Source organism: Sinohyriopsis cumingii, chromosome 5, assembly GCF_028554795.1.
Source record: "Sinohyriopsis cumingii isolate HCF-2022 chromosome 5, ASM2855479v2, whole genome shotgun sequence".
Classification (NCBI taxonomy): Eukaryota; Metazoa; Mollusca; class Bivalvia; order Unionida; family Unionidae; genus Sinohyriopsis; species Sinohyriopsis cumingii.
Window position 1 is genome coordinate 38,254,101 of NC_142965.1, and position 15,160 is coordinate 38,269,260.

General features: G+C 35.1%; 1 protein-coding gene across 1 annotated transcript in view; it reads right to left on the reverse strand.

The window, feature by feature from the left end:
* Positions 1 to 1,520: 1,520 nt before the first annotated feature.
* LOC149798973 (uncharacterized) overlaps positions 1,521 to 15,160 on the reverse strand; it is a 49,856-nt gene continuing 36,216 nt past the window's right edge. Inside the window, exons 6-8 of the mRNA XM_089957885.1 lie at positions 14,716 to 14,834; positions 12,533 to 12,675; positions 1,521 to 12,277 (exon numbers count right to left, since the gene is read on the reverse strand). Of these exons, the coding sequence (XP_089814011.1) occupies positions 12,175 to 12,277; positions 12,533 to 12,675; positions 14,716 to 14,834 (365 nt within the window). The 3' untranslated portion in view covers positions 1,521 to 12,174. The remainder of the gene's footprint in view (positions 12,278 to 12,532; positions 12,676 to 14,715; positions 14,835 to 15,160) is intronic.

A 15,160-nucleotide genomic window follows, 5' to 3' on the forward strand; every position in this document is an offset into this window, starting at 1 on the left:
AAAAGATAAAGATCTCTGGAAAATTGTACATTTACAGTCACAAAGATCAGTTTCCCAACATATTCAAGCTGACAAAGCTAGCTATGTAAATGCCCCTTCATAAAAAATCACAGAACAATATTGATACAAAGAAAAGAAGCATAGTTTGCACATAATTAATTAACAGATTAATGCTTATACAACTAAACGTGACATCTGTCAAAGATGTTGATTTCAGTAGAGCTGAAAGTGGAGCACGAAGAAAGACAGATATTGAAGTTTAGATAAATATTGACTATGTCAATTTCTTCCTCTCCTCCTTTTTTCTTTGATAAAGGGGGAGGTCTCTCTTAAGATAAAATCCTGTTATCATCTCCCCTTAAATTGTAAATGGGAAACATATTTGGAATTTCTCTTTTTTATGCAGAGATATTTAACAAGTGAACGAAGGTGTTGATGGAATAAATGACATTAGTATAGAATCAGCTTTGGGGCAGATTTCAGACTCTTTAAGTTTATCATCTTGTGTAAGTTAAAAGAAAATTGTAAAATAGGACTGGGTGTAGTCAGTAGTTTTCCTTCTTCACTAACAAATAACCTGTGGCTGCAACAGTCTAATGCATCTGCAGGAAATAAAATATGATAGATTTTGTTGGTATTCAACATTATTCCCATGCATGGATTTGTTCTAGATGACATTTTCTTAGCATGAGGAAATTACATTGTTTATTCTGGTTTGAAACATCATGATGTCTTTGAAGTGTAACTGAGACATGAAATCGGTAATAATATGTTTTCAAATCATTCATGTTGTACAAAACAAACGCAGTTAAATGGAGCCACCATTAAATGGCCTAAACACTGGATAAGACTGCAGCCAACAGGTAGTCTGTTCTCATCAATGAGAATTGCATATAACTATATGTCTGTCTGTAATCTGCATACTGCATACAACCTAGAATGTCAACATACATAAAAGGGCACCACCTACCTTCCAAAGCTGGAAAGACCATCAAGTTCATATGTGTATTGATATGTATCGTATCGCAGGTTGCATATCTTGAATCATATGGATATGTGGCACACCTCTAAAACTGTGACTTTAGAGCACAAAAAGAAGGCAATTCTCTCTGCAGGCGATTTTCATGTGCAACATTGTGTCCAACGAAAAGAGGACAAGTAATCTGAATGGGCCAATGATGTGGGAGTCAGACTGGGTCTGTTTGAGTCTCTTCTAGTCATCTTAGAATATTGCAACTAATAGGAGGAAGGAATTATGAGCTTGGAAGAGGTAAAGTAGTGGCAGGTATTATATTACCGCAATTAAACATATGTATCTTTAGATTATACATGTCACATGTTGAAAAACTGCTCATGATATTAAGAAACATTCTTCAACTAAATTTATTGCATACTTAAAATTTCCTGAAGAGAAAATAGTTCATTCATGTTTTGGTGTTTTATGGCAAACAACACAAGTTATCTAGTTCTGAGACAAATGTCACCTGTTGAGTTTGAGTACACTCATGTAGAGATATGACTACAAGGCCAGGTTTCTTTATTATTAAACAAATATTCAATACAGTGTTACGTCAAAAAAAGGTCATTGGGTTAAAATAACTGCATGATGAGGAAAAAGCATTAAGTAACCACCTCATAACCAACTTGGAGTGGGTACGTGGGAAAGCCTGCCAGTAGTTTCTCGTGGATCAGTGGTTCTTCCCTGGGTTTTCCAGGGTTCTTCCTCCACCAGTTATACTGGCCACCATGTATAGCCTATCTTGTGCTGAAAAATGGCGTTAAACCCTAGGACAACAACAACAACAACCAACTTGTTTGCGCATCATATGTGGGAGATCGTGTTTTGAACCCCAACTGAGTCATACTTATAAAAAATGGTACTAACAGCTGCTTTGCTAGGCACTCAGCATTAAGTGGTTAGTGTTAGGACCGGTTGGCCTGGTGACTGGGTGGGATATGATGCTACATGTCTGTGGCATGATGCCCCAGTGCTGGACATCACTATATACTGCCATACTGCAGACATCTTAGCAATACAACTGAAAAAATGTTAAAGCTACATTAAAAATCCAAATCACACACAAACATAACAAAGTCTTATGTTACCGAAATAACAAACACCATCATATGTTCAGTGAACCTATATATATATATATATATATATATATATATACACACACACACACACATAAACTATGTATATATGTATGATATATATGATTACACATTCTACGTGTTGGTGTTGTTTATTTTATAATTTATATGTTATATGTACGACACATGTATTTATATATTATACATGTGTGTATGTAGATGCAGGTAATATGATACATGTATGTGTATATATATGTTGTTAATTTTGGTTTATATTTATAAAAAATTGCAACAATGCTAAATATTAGTGTATTGATTTTTATTGATCCACAGAGTGGAGAAAAAATTCATCAAAATGTATTTAAACAAGATTTATATTTGTATGCTGATAACATGCTCTACTTATGAGTTGTCAAGAATGGTACATCATATAATGTGATAAAAGATGAATCTGTTAGATACTTCATTTTCAAACAGTTGAAGCTATAAGTGATTGTAAAAAAAAATTCTTTTAACTATGACAATGAGAATGAAATGATCTGACATTTGTCCAAAGATACTTCTTTCTAACCAATCTCAGAATATAACAACAACTCTGATCAAAAAGGAAACATACACATATGTAAACTTCTCAATCTAAATAAAACAAGACTAGAACCCGCATGTAAAGCCCATGACTGAAGAATGTAAAATGTTTGACTATGTATGTAATAAGCTCAAATAGTTGAGTAATCATTTCACAGAATGAACTGCCAAAATTGTATTAACACTTTATGCTTAACTAAGTGTTCACTGCCAAAGCTTAGTTCCCTACCAATGTGGGCTCAACAATAAATGTACTCATAACATGGTCATTCATTACATATCTATTATGAACTGCATAAAAAATGAAATTGCTCACTATATATACCTGTACACACTTTACATCTAAGTCCTGTCATATTTAAACATACATGGTACCTAAGGAAGGCACTTAAAAAAATATGCCAGGGTACTAATATTACTCAAGGAGTTCACATGAAAATGATCCAAGCTTTGCATTGATGGGTGACTTCCCCACATTAAAAGCATCTCCCCATGGTCCCAAATAAACTTTACAGAAACAACACTCACCATATAATCACTTGCACCTTAACATATGACTCCCATTGAGAACAATATTAGACTTCTTCAATGCAGCCTATCCTAAATAAACATCAATATGAACAATTAATATTTATAGTGCCAAGTGTCAAGTTGGATTTCAGAGAAGAAATTAAGGTTAAGGACTGCCCTTATTTAATTTTTGTATCTCTGCATATATGTCAACAAGAGTTGAGTCCCAATGTGTGTTCTGAGTACCATTAAATGCAAAAGAAGCTGACAAACCTGAGTTCAAATTATAAATGTATTTAAACTGGTCATGCGTGTGTGATTTGGATTTTTAAGTAGCTTTAACAATTTTTCAGTCATATCGCTGCGGTGTCTGCAGTGTGACAGTTTATAGTGATATCTAGCACTGGGGCATCATGCCCAGTCGCATTATCCTCACACCAGGCTGACCAGTCCTAACACTAACTTCTTAATGCTGAGTACCAAGCGAGGCAGCTGTTAGTACCATTTTTATAAGTCTTTGGTATGACTTGGCCAGTGATCGAACCCATGACCTCCTGCATCTGAGGCAGACACTCTAACTACTAGGCCACTGGAGCGGTCTAAACTGGTCATAATATGGTCAGATTGCACAGAGATCTCGGAAACGCTTAATTACGCGTATTTGGACGCCAATTTTTTATCTGTGGCGCAGAAAATCACTGAGGCGGGAGTCCTCCGTACGCATGTAATAGGTGTGCGGCAAAATTCAAAGATTTGCCAGTCCTGCTTCAGCCACCTGCTTTGTGGGAAAATGTGTTGATCAATTAGCTGTGCTGATATTTACAATGACAGAATTCAGTGACTGAAAGACCCCTTGATATACATACATGTTGCCATTATAAGAGTACATCAAAAAGAACATGAAGCTGGGCGGCAAGTTCAAAGGCTTTGACTGGCGACCTGGTAGAAAATGTATTGATATTTACAGTGATTGAATTCAGGGGCAGAAAGACCCAGAGATGTGCATGTGGTCATCTATAAAAGTACGTCAAATAAACAACTTTTGCTTTCGTTATTGTGTTCATTTCCGAATGTATCGGAATAAGTAGTGCACAAGAATCAAGACATGTTGAGACTTAGACAAAATGCCATTCATACATTTGGATAAGTATTTTAGGGTTAAACGGCAAACTTACGAAGATTGTAACGGGATTCAGAAGAGTGCTAAAGCTGCTAGAATTGATAGTTCGGAGAGGACAATAGCAAAGTGTAAGAAAGTGTGTGATGCCTAGCTTAGTGTTTGGAATAAATCCTTACTTGGATTGACAAAATTCAGTATCACTCTGATGGACGAACAAGAGCTATTTAAGAGGTATTTTGACTGACCATACTTTTTTTAAAATGCCCCTCGCCTTAGCCCAGTTAGTTCTAGTGTTGTAGCAAAATGTGTTCATCAAGGCATCAGTAGCTAGGCCAAGTTTTGATATCAATTATGTTGACAAACAAACTCTTGCCCATTCACAAGCATATGTTTTGATAGCTGAATGACCATTAATCTTTTTTCGAGTAAGGTAGCAACTATCAATTTCCTGCATGATATCCTTTGATGATAAAACATACAAACATGTTTTTTAAGATCAGAATCGGTGATCTGGATAAATATTAACTGCCTCTTGTACACTATTTCATCATAAAATTAGTTTGAAACTGTAAGTGAACCAGTAGGCCTAACAGGAAATAATGGTGGACTTTGCTAAGTCTGGGATGTACCAGTTTATTAGACTGTCTGTTTTCGTACATCATCGGGCAAATATTTTCAGAAAAATATACAAATTATTGAAAGCAAAGCCAAGGTATTATTTTATTAAAGATTTAACTTTAAACTGCAAATTATGTAGGTCAGAAATGCAGAGGACAATGCTATGTTGTGGAATTCATGAGATGCGCTTTAAGGTCTAAGCTGTTTTCCGACCTGACACGTATTTGCGAAAATACGGGAAAAAAACAGCAAATCAGATACTATTTAACCATTACCTAAAATTACTACAAGGACATAGACAAATAAATAAACCATACATTTGCAATCCTGTCAATGGACTGCTGTAATGAAGCTATATTAAAGTGAGTGATTACATTATAGAAACCTCTCCATCTAAAAATAGATGCACTCATGTCTGTGTTGATTTATTGATTCTATAGGAAAGAAGGGACTGCAACTTTTGATGGTGGGACTCCTATTTTTACCAAACTGGGAGTCCTGTACTCCTTGTTTTAAAATCCTAGTGAGATCTCTGTTGAATATCCTTGCTTATAAGTTAAGCCAAAATGCAAACTGCATAGACCTTAATTTTTTTTGCATAATCCACTGGCAGATCTGGGTCCATGCAGTTTGCTAGGATTATTCAACAGAACAAACAACAAAGACCCTGATCTGTCAGTGTATTATGTGATAGGGAATTTGTTGTTTGCAGTTAGACTCCATATATGATTGAGTATACACGGTACTCTGACAACCTACTTGCTAGCTAGCAGATAATTACTGGCACCACCAAAACATTAACACCATGCAAAAGACTGAGCTTGGGTTGCAGCTCAGAACAGATCATTTTATGAAACTGGTATCTAAAGACTGGAGCTGTCCAGTAACAGACATGGCCTTATTCAATGTCTTTGAGAACTGTGAATAAAGAAGTCTGTATCATCTGTAGTACATGCTTAAGTTGTAAAAAATGCACATACTATTTTACAACACTCTCTCCCTGGTAAACGATATACCATTTTTGCCCAACCATATCCCTGCAGACAAACAAACATATGGACAATAATCGTTTATTTATCTACAGAATTCATATTATTCTTATTTCATAAAAAGACCCAACTAATTCTTGTAGAAAAACTGTCAAATATAGGCCAAACATATCCAGTCTGTTGCATTAATGAAAATATAAAAATGCCTAAGTGAAATAAAACTGACTCTAATCCTAACATTAAATGTGAATGAACACTTCTCAATTAGAAGTAAAATGGACCAACATGAAGTGAAAAGGACATTTTTTTCCTTCAAACTATTCAATAATAATAAATAACAAAATACTGAACACTGAAATATAACAAAAAATAACAATATAAAGTAATTTGCATCTACCTTCTGAATGACCGTTATCTTTGAAACACTTGTTCTAAGAATACAGATCATTTGAAAAGATATAAACAACTGAAAGTTGCAAGCCATTCATTCCTAACATACATCAGGAAATAAGGCAGGCAAGTCATATATAGTCTTTATATATCCTTTCAAAATAAAAATTATTTTACAAAATCACAAATATAACAATATATTTCACAGAATTCAGTGTCTCACCTGTGAATGGTGTTTTGATGACATCTGTGAATGGTGTCATGACAATTTGGAAAAAGTCAATTCATTACAATATATAATGGAACAGTACTTCTACCATTTTTACAATGATAATGTATTTGGTTTTGTAGAATTAATGAGAAAGTATGCCTTTTCGATGATAACAAGAATATCCAACAGTGAGAATTGTATCTTGAAATTTCTGCTGAACTATGATATTTCAGTTCTCAGATTGTTTGATAGATGAAACACTTTACCCAATATGCTGGCTTATAAGTTAAGCCTAACTACAAAAAACTTAGAAATGATCTGATGCAATGCAGCACATTTCCCACAATTTGTTAGTTACTTGTTACCTCTACTTCACCACACACCGACTGCACCAATCACAACTCCTCTGCCCCATCCTCAGGGAATGGATCACAGTTAAAAGACTTGTGCATATGTAGATCCACATGACATCCAAATTTACATCACAATGTTTGAAATTCTGATCCTAATCAAACGTAAACACATTCACTCATTTCACCCAAATACATATGCATGTCTACATACAAGCATGATATAGCTATACTATTTTAGCTATCTGAGAACATTTACATTTCATGGTGGTATATTCAGTGTTGCAAACAGGATTACAAAGACAGGATCCTCACCTACTAAATCTGAGGGACAAAGGAATAGAACAGTACAATAATGCACAATTAGTCCTATAAAAATTTGCTTTTGCTTTGACAGTTTTGTCACCTTAACTTTGTGGTCTGCACTCGACTATCATATCTTCCTTGGACTCTTTCATTATTGAAATATAAAGAGTTGTATCAAGTGTTCGAATATCATGTTTTAATATCTGGTTGAGATGAAAAGAGACACAACATGGAATTTTCTACTCCTGATCTCCATTTCATTTAGCTTTAGTGTAAACTCATTAGCTACCAAAATTTATTTATAATAAATAAATACATTTTCAGAAATAGTTTTCATTTCTAACTAACAAATCATTAATTAAATACATATTTGCATAGATTTAGTCTCTTTTTCCATTATTTCAATATCAAACTGAAGTAAATCTTTCTTACAGGTTTTATGACCTTTCTTAACTTTGGCCATTGCTAGCACCAACAGAGATTTGATGTACATCCACTAATGAAAAGCTAGACATATTGTTGGGGTTGTATAGGGATAAGATTTGAGGGGCTTTGGAAAAACACTGGGGGAAACCTGCAAGCTGGTACTGAATATGCAACACTGTATAATGCAACAACATCCCCACAAAACAAAACAAGAACTGAATGTAATTATGTTAATTTGTAAACTTAGACATTTGAAAGTATATTAATGTTTTGGATTTCATATTCATTTGTTCAACAGTTTATATTTATTTCTTGAAATTTTACAACTTAGTTAGCTTTGACAATAAATACAACACTCTCTTGCTGTAAAGTCCTATGGTACAAGATCGTTTTGGTTATAAGACAAGTATTGTCAAGGATCCCATTTCATTAAGTGTTAGTCAAGTTATATGTACCATGTACTTCATTACATGACAGTTTCACTATGACTCTCACTAATAAGATTATAGTCAGAGATGCTGCCAGGATTTTATCAAAATGGGAGAGCACTGCCATTGTCATAAAAATATGAGAGGATAGGAAAACAGGAGGGCAGGACAGTCCTAGTTCAATATTTACTTAACTCTTTAATATCCATCTTTGTTCCTGTACTAGTCTTAGAGCTACAATGAAATCAAAAGATGCCTCCTCTAGTTGCATAAGCATTACTCTTTTGATTATTTCTGAGCTTAATCTGTTCCTTATGTGTCTATGAATATTGATCTGTGCTGAGAATCCCATTTCAAAGCCTGCTGACTGAAGGGTCATATGCAATGCTAGCTAAGCCAGCTTGGTCATAGGAAACTGTTCTTTATGGTTGTTTTTGTATAATTTTCAAAGTCACTGGTATTGTCTCTTGCATATCTTTGTTCCAAACAAAGATTTTTCACTAACACGAGCTTTGCCAACGTTTCATATTTTTGAATAAGTGCTTTTCTAACTGCCAAGCCAGATTTCTTATCTGTTTCATAATGTTGTGTTAGGGTTTTAAGACTATTTTTACCGATTCAAATTATCTTAACCATACATTTGTTAGCACAAGATCCACCAGGGCTGAATTGTTTGAGAATTACCCAGTATTACAAATACATCTGTCAAACTTTCCTGATGAAGGAATAGGTTCAAACTATGACTGAATGCATGTTATGGGCCCCCAACAAACCAATTAAACTCAGTTAAACAACCATTCATGTGAAGCTGAAGTACCCAGATGTATAAACAGTTTCCTACTTTAAACCAAAACAGACAGTGTGACGAGATCTCTAATGTTGAAATGACGGATATCACAACAAGCACTTTAAGGCTTAACAGTTAACAAAAAATGGTATACTGCACAGAGTAAATTTGTATATGTGCGTCTTTCAACTAATTTGCAGGAATTCTTGTGCATCACTGCTCTCTAAATGCACAAATTTGTACAAATTTAGCACAACTCAAACACCATGACAGCGTCTCTTTACATTGTTTTAGTTGAAGTGCAAGTACTACAATAGCAATAAACTGTGATCACAATATGTGGTTCATTATGTCAGACATAAAAATTAGTATAAAGTTTGTACAGTTCTATGTATCATATCCAGAGCTGTGTATCATGTACAGTAATATGTATTATATCAGGACATCTGTATTGTGTGCAGTAATATGCATCATATCAAGATCTCACTATCATGTACAGTAATATATAACAGGACCTCTGTATCATGTACAGTAATATGTATTATATCAGGACATCTGTACCATGTACAATAATATGCATCATATCAAGATCTCATTGCATCATATCAAGATCTCATTATCAGGTACAGTAATATATAACAAGACCTCTTTATCATTTATTGTAATATGTATGATATCAGGAGCTCTGTTTCTCCTTTGAATACATTCCCTGATCACATGTTAGGAATATGAGCCCCCCCCCAAGGCGAAAGTCATCTTTTCTGTCTATATCATGTAGACAAAGGGCAATAAATCTTGCCAATTACATCCCCCTTGCCACCTCCAGGTGGCCCTAGTTTTAATCTTTGCTGTGAACTGACAAAAGGTCCAATTTACCTTCAGAAATTCATTAGAATTTTGTGTTAATTTTGATTCCATCCATTGAGGACTTTGTTATTTTCAGATGAATTATGGATTATTCTACATTATTTTAATAATTATTTACCATAATTATGTGAATTTTTTTCAAAAATGCAGACTAAGTTTCTCTGTTCTCTGACCACATGGCTCTTTGTTGACTACACAGCAATAGAACGTGTTGAAGTTCTTGTCTGCACATACTATTTATCACCCTTTGAATAGTTAGTGTCTCTGACACTCATAACACAGCTAACTATGCATTTCTGTTTTTACTTGTTTTACCTTGTCATTTCAGAATTAACTATGATGATCATGTAAGCTAAATTCAATAATGTAAACGACTCATATGTGCAAAGTGTACATCATCAGCTACATTTTGCATGTACACAAATTGGTCAGAGAATACATGGTTGACTGTTCTATGGAATATTATAAGAAACAGGAAGCACATGGAAAATCGAAGGACTGAGATTACTGATGTTTTGAAGATTCATCTTACACAAAGTCTTTGGCGAGCCTGGTGGGGGATGCCATTACATCTTAGTCAAGAATTTTGATGCTTTGGAGGAGTGTCCACCCAATTCTAGGCAGTTTGGGTGGCATAAATCCCCCCCATGTATGTCCAAGCATGGCCTTTGTGCCCATACGTTTAGGTGCATGGGTTTTATAAATGACTTGAATGAATATTTCCACATCCATCTGTCTACTTCTCTTTTAGTCAAGAACATTGACATTTTGAGAAGTTCCACCCAATTCTAAGCAGCCCAGGTGAGGAAAGTCACCCCAACCTCCAGCATATTTGAGGATGGCCTAATGGCCTGTAAGTTGGCACATGGGATTTATAAATGACTAGAATCTTGACCAGGATGACCTGCACACTGAGTTTTGGGATAAACCTGATGATGGTTCATGCTTAGATCCAACCACAGTGGACTGTGTATAGCTTGAAGGTGGCAATAAAAGAATTTATGAGGTGCTGCCAAATTCAGTATGTTCATCCTCCCTTCTACACTGGCATGCAGGGTACCTTCAGTTTTTGATGAAGAGAAGTCCTATTTTCAGTCTTCCCTGCAGTCAAGAAAAATCTAGGCAAATGTAGACAGTCTATCTGTAACTGCAAAGCCTTTCTTTTTTCTGAAATACAACTTCCAGCATTCTTTGCAATCCTTCTGGTACAAGACCCATTCTGAAGCTTTCTTTACAGATCTCCTGGCTTTAGACAAAAACTATGCTGCAACCAATCTAATTTTTCCTGCTACTATATGATAGATAAAAACATTCTGCACACAACTTTGAAGCTTGTTGGCAATACAGTGGCAACATCTTCATCGTTGGACTTTGGTGCTTTTTCAGGCTGGCAATGTACATCCCACCATAACTCTGCTAACCTCCTTTTGGATCAACTCTATTGTTTCATGGCAAGATAGAGGAATTGACCTCAGCTTAAAATTGGCACCACCTGTAGGTGTCCAGGGGAGGTAATAAGCAAGAGTTATTGCCCTTAGTCTATACATAACATAGAAATGAATCTGTATCTTTGGGAGGGCTGGATTTGGGAGGTAGTAGGGCTTATATTACAAAATTTAATGTGATCAGGTAATTATTTTAGGATAAACATAATTTACTGAAAAATTTGCTATCACATATAGAAATATGTATTATATAAAGACTATTATCGTATTATACATTTTATCAGGACCTCAGTATCATGTAAAGTATTATGTATCATATTTGGACCTCTGTATCATGTACAGTATCATGTATACTATCCAGATCTCTATCATGTAAAGTATTATGTATCATATTTGTACCTCAGTATCATGTATACTATCCAGACCTCTATCATGTAAAGTATTATGTATCATATTTGTACCTCTGTATCATGTATACTATCCAGACCTCTATCATGTAAAGTATTATGTATCATATTTGTACCTCTGTATCATGTATACTATCCAGACCTCTATCATGTAAAGTATTATGTATCATATTTGTACCTCTGTATCATGTACACTATCCAGACCTCTATCATGTACAGTATTATGCATCATATTTGGACCTCTGTATCATGTATATTATCCAGACCTCTATCATGTACAGTATTATGCATCATATCCAGACCTCAATATCCAGCACAGAAATTGTATCATATCTGATATCTGGACCTATGTATCAATGTACAGTAATATGCATTGCATCAAGATCTTTGTATCATGATATGAACTGTATCACAACATCAGTGACAACAGAATGAGCTTAACTAATGCACTCATGTACTGGTTGGATTGTAATCTGTGTTTCTGCATAGTAGTACTTTATCATTAATCATTCATCCACAATATCTGTTATTTCTGTGCATGACTGGGATAGTTCAGGAAAAACATGCAAAAGAAAGATCTTGAGTTTGTCAGTAGCTGAGATTCAATTTATGACACATAAAGAGTTATTTCCCTTGGCATCTTAGCTTTTCCATAAGATACTTCCTACTTGTCCCATACTACGAGTGATGTCTACTGGAAAACTGTTGATTGTGCCCACAATACTGTTTGTTAGATTCAGCATCCTATAATAAAAACAATACATCATGAAATACCAAAAGAAAAAGATTCAGATTAGTAAAAAATATTTATTTCACACACACACACACACACACACACACACACACACAGAGTCTTTGCAAAAAAAAACCTTTTAACACATAATTCTTCATGCACTGAAAGATAATGAAACCATAAAAATATTGCATAATTTATATTAGAGGTGATGTAATATAATTATGTGTTACAATCTACTTAAAGAGACAAAGCATGAAACATACCACTCTTGTTGCTGTGGTGTCATGCATGGAATACTGCTATAGTTGCCAGTAGCTGCCAGTGTTTCCTTCACTGACTTGAAGTTTTCCTCAATGCTTTTCTTGTATTCACTAAAGACACTGTTTTTTGTGCTGTTAATCAGTTGCTGAAACAGAAGGTAGTAAATGCCTTCTTTTTTTATACAATGACATTTGCATGTATATTATAATGTACAAAAGTTTTATCTCTTTTAATACTGCCACTCTCAGATTTGAACTTAACTTTATTATTATATTAATGATAATCAAATCGTAAAAATATAGAGGCTTTTCAAAACATCAAAGTGTAATGATGAAAAGGAAAAATAATTTCACCAGATTTAACAGATGCTGTTTTAGGTCATCATGCTACTGAAGCACCCATGGGCCATGATGATAAAAGATAGTGGTGTAACATAACAAAAGGCTCATGACAAGCAGACCAGATAGTTGCCCACCTGTCTTACTGGTCATGCTTATGTAGTATTGTAAAAACATAATCCAATATAAACAATCTGCCAACCATTACATCATGTTCATTTTACCTATAAGTCTGATAAGGGGCCCTGAGTGGCCGAGTGGTCTAAAGTGTTCTCCATTACAGATCACTGCCATCTGACCTCTGTCTGCGCTGGTTCAAGTCTTGGATTCAGCCAATGTGGGTATGTGAGACAGCTTGCCAGTAGCTTCTTGTGGGTCGGTGGATCTTTCCTGGGTTCTTCCTCCACCATTAATACTGGCTGCCATGTATAGCCTATCATGTGCTGAAAAATGGCATTAAACCCCCACAACAACAACAAAGTCTGATAAAATTCTTTTGAAAGACAAAGGCCTAATTAATACACGGAGATCTCACTCACGACCAAACTCATCCAGGATCTTGATGACAAATGTCTCTTCAAAAAGGTTTATCATAATCAGATGAGAAAATGTATTTACAATGGTAAACTGCTCAGCCATTCAGATGGCTAATTACCTAATTAATATGTAAAGATCAATTTTATTATCCATATGAGCTAAACCCAAGTAAATCCTGTTTCTGGAAAACGAAAACCATTTGGTTTACTCTGGTCTTTCCCTCCATCTTACTTCAAAATTCAGTTACCATAGTATTTCACAAAAGTAATCTTGGTAAATCTTGCAATTAAATTCAATATGAAATTAGCAATATATAGTTAGATTTTAAACAGAAAGTGGCAGACTATATGTTATTAACAATAAAAGCCATATACCATATGTACTCACTTATAAGATGAGACAAACTGCAAAAAAACCCACAGATCTTGATCTGCTCTAACATAATGCACCTACAGATCAGGGTCTGTTTTTTCCCTACTGATTACTCTTAAATGCACAGACCTGAATCTGCCAGCACATTAAGAAATGCTTTTTCTGGGTCTATGTAGTTTGCAGTTGGACACAACTTATGAGCAAGTATAGATGGGATTTTAATGGATAAAGACTGAATCATATACTCAAATAAGACAGATAGCTGTTTTAACTGCTTGAATGCCACTGATATGTCACATTAAAATTATGGATCAAATCTGTCTTAGACCATGATGATATAAACTTGTTTTAAATTTGGTCTCAGCCAATACGATACAAGATTAACTCAAAATGCCTAGCTCTTACTCCTAACTAAACTCATCCAACACCACCGTTATGATTTAAGGCGACTTAACTAGTGTGATCAGAATCTGATCAGAAATAGTCACTAGGTTGCTGACAAGCTCAGCCAATCAGACGTAAGACCATGTTAATAATTTGCTCATAACTGTGCACATCCAATATCTTTATCAAATAAGTCTTTCTTTCTAAGTGTGAACAAAGTCCTATGAAATATACAGTTTACTGACATGGTAACTAGCTCATCTAATCAGATGCAAGATCACTTCATCAATATGCATAGGTCTTACTCATAACTATACACATCCAGCATCAAGAACAATTGATTGATCAATACAGGGTCAGAGATAATGTCACTTGAGTGGAAAGAAGCTAGCTAATCATCATTTAACATAAGTATTCATGCTGCTCAAAAGTGACTGTTATTTTTCACTTTTCTGCTAATGAAGGCTCAACATGAAAAACTCAAAATGTATGATATCTACTCTATCCAAGTGCTAAAATCTACCACTAAAGTAATTAGGCATAACTAAACTCACATAAAGAACAGCAAGTTGGTGTGCCATGTATTTATGCTCCTTCAGGTTTGTGACATCTACATTCATTTGCCTGGCCAGCACAGATAATTGATTAAGGGCTCCCAAGTCACTGAAGTAATCTGAAGAGTAAAATAAAGGTTCTGCACTATGCTGTCTTACCTGTGATGGGTGACTATTATCGATATAGCTTTCTGGTTATGTGGGAAAGACCACAAATTCTTGGAAAAGTGGGTACAAATTTTTGGCTTATATTATGGTACACCAAATAAGTGAACCTCCCCTTATAGGTAATAGGTATCAATTTGGTGCCAAGCAAGGTGACCTCTGATCAAGGGTGGCCTCTCCTGAGGCAAGTGCACAAAATGGAAAATAGGTATTATTTTGGTGCCAAGCAAGGTGGCCTCAGGTCAGAGTTGGCTTGAGGAAGACAACTGTAGATTCATCT